The sequence below is a fragment of the Tasmannia lanceolata genome, unplaced genomic scaffold (genome assembly GCF_043159265.1).
Source record: "Tasmannia lanceolata isolate RefF3 unplaced genomic scaffold, GAP_Taslan_0.1 ptg000369l, whole genome shotgun sequence".
NCBI lineage: Eukaryota > Viridiplantae > Streptophyta > Magnoliopsida > Canellales > Winteraceae > Tasmannia > Tasmannia lanceolata.
In genome coordinates this window covers 19,372-21,458 of record NW_027519042.1, presented here as the reverse complement: position 1 = coordinate 21,458, position 2,087 = coordinate 19,372, and the positions used below count along the sequence as shown (strand labels likewise).

Below are 2,087 nucleotides of genomic sequence, written 5' to 3'. Positions count from 1 at the left end.
AATGTTTGGAATGCACGCCAACTGCACGTGCGAAGTTCCAAGTTTACGCCATCTGTATGTTCAAGCAACCGTACTTCATATTCATGAACCCCAACTCGATAAGCTGTATACTGGCGGCTCTCTTCCCTCGCTAATGTTATACGTTCTTCTGCGTAATGAGTCAACTTTGTTTGCCAACTATGACCCAATTTCTGACGCTTTTGAATGAAGTCTGTAGTCTGATGTCTAGTGTGCTCTACCAATGATGCAATCGGCAATCTTCTCGCATCCTTCAGGACAGCATTGAAACGCATGCAATAACTATGATGAGAATTGGGAAATATATTAGGCACTGCCTGCAACAACCCCTTCTATCGATCGGAGCATATGGTGAATATGTTCATCTCTGCTGTCAATACGTACTGCCTCAGCAACATAAAAAACCACCTCCAACTATCTTCGTTCTCCATCTCAACAACCCCAAATGCTAATGGATATAAACCGTTGTTACCATCGACCCCGATTGCAATCAATAAGATTCCTAGATACTTCCCTCGCAGATGTGTCCCATCAACCAAAATTATATGCCTGAGTGTTCGATGAAAAGACCATATGCTGAGACCAAATGTCCAAAATAAGCGAACAAATCTATCATCTCCCCTAGGTCGTAAATCTCTAGCTCTGAAAACACGCATATAGCTGCCGGGATTTCTTCTCATCATCTGAACTGTAAGTGCAGGCAATATTCAATAAGAGTCCTCCACATTCCCACACTTAATCTCAAGTATGATGTTCATCGCGTTGTACGCTTTCCAATAGCTTATAATTATACCCCAATGCATCTTGATATATTCTCGTATGATCCTCGTCCTCACATCATCTGGGCAAGCAAATAAGCGTAAACATGTCTGAGCAACCCAAGCTGCTGTGACAAGAGGGTGATCATTGCCCCTTAATTTAGTTCTACACGTATGGTCGGGGACAAACGACTTCACTAACACACATGTCATATGATTAGTACCCGTTATACGCCATTTGCAACCCTCTACCTTGCATCGAACGTCATACTTCTTCGGTGTTGACTTTGACCTCACGAACATAAATCTCTGCCGAATAGCGTACTCTTTGACAACCTTTTTGAAGTGTTGCATATTAGAAAATATTGCCCCAACCGTTAACTGCTCAAACTGAAGATTATTAGTATATACATCATGGGCCCCAACAAACATCCCATCTGCTTTCATTGGCCGACTACTGTCAGTCGGAAACGGTTGAGATCCCTCTCTGATAGGAGAACCCCCTCTGATAGGAGAATCCGCACTGAAAGGCTGAGCGCATGGACTAACACTGATATTTCCATAATCGTCATCATCATCATCCTCCTCCTCCTCCTCATCATCATCATCACTACCATCGTCATTATCATCATCATTTCTTTCTTCTTCTAAATCTAAACCCCTCACACAGAAACCGTCTTCAAAAACATTACTGAAGTCCACTTCAAGATCTCCCACATTTTGGAAGTCATCGATACCTCCACTAACATGGTTGCCATACAAATCACTTGCCAATATTTCATTTAAGTCAATTTCAGACCTGCATAGTTCGGCAATATATAATCAAGTTGGATCCATATGAATTATAAATTGAAATATGAAAGTATTCAAACATTGCCAAAGAACTACAATACCTTATGACAGGTTCTGCTGGAGCACATCTGATCTCTTCACTTACATATCTCCCATCAAATTCACTTTCGTAGTGTTTTTGCAAGTCCACTTCAAAACGAAGATGTTTTGGGACGGAATCGAAGTAGAATGAATGCTACGATTAAGAGAGGGTCTCCTAGTGCAGAGTTTGTTTGTGGGAAGCATTGACGAATTTAAGGAATTAATACATTTGTCATTTATGCTCTTAGTTATGTATATCATCACAGAATTGAACATGTATCTGTCAAACATCCTTAACATTGTTTGGAGACATCATCATCATCGACGTCGATTAAAGTGACTATATATGGATCCACAACATATCGACATTTTATCGATAGTAAAACCTGCCTTTCTATAACACCAATCCTTCTTCGGATTGCAGCTTCAAATTCGTCG

The 2,087-nt window shown here is 40.8% G+C and overlaps 1 protein-coding gene across 1 annotated transcript; it reads right to left on the bottom strand.

Moving 5' to 3' along the window:
• Nucleotides 1–350: 350 nt before the first annotated feature.
• On the bottom strand, nt 351–1,223 carry LOC143868110 (uncharacterized). Its single transcript, XM_077376162.1, has 2 exons — nt 812–1,223; nt 351–706 (listed from the first exon to the last, which is right to left on the bottom strand). The coding sequence occupies exons 1-2, from the start codon at nt 1,221–1,223 to the stop codon at nt 351–353; spliced, it is 768 nt and encodes a 255-aa protein (XP_077232277.1).
• Between the last annotated feature and the right edge of the window lie 864 nt (nt 1,224–2,087).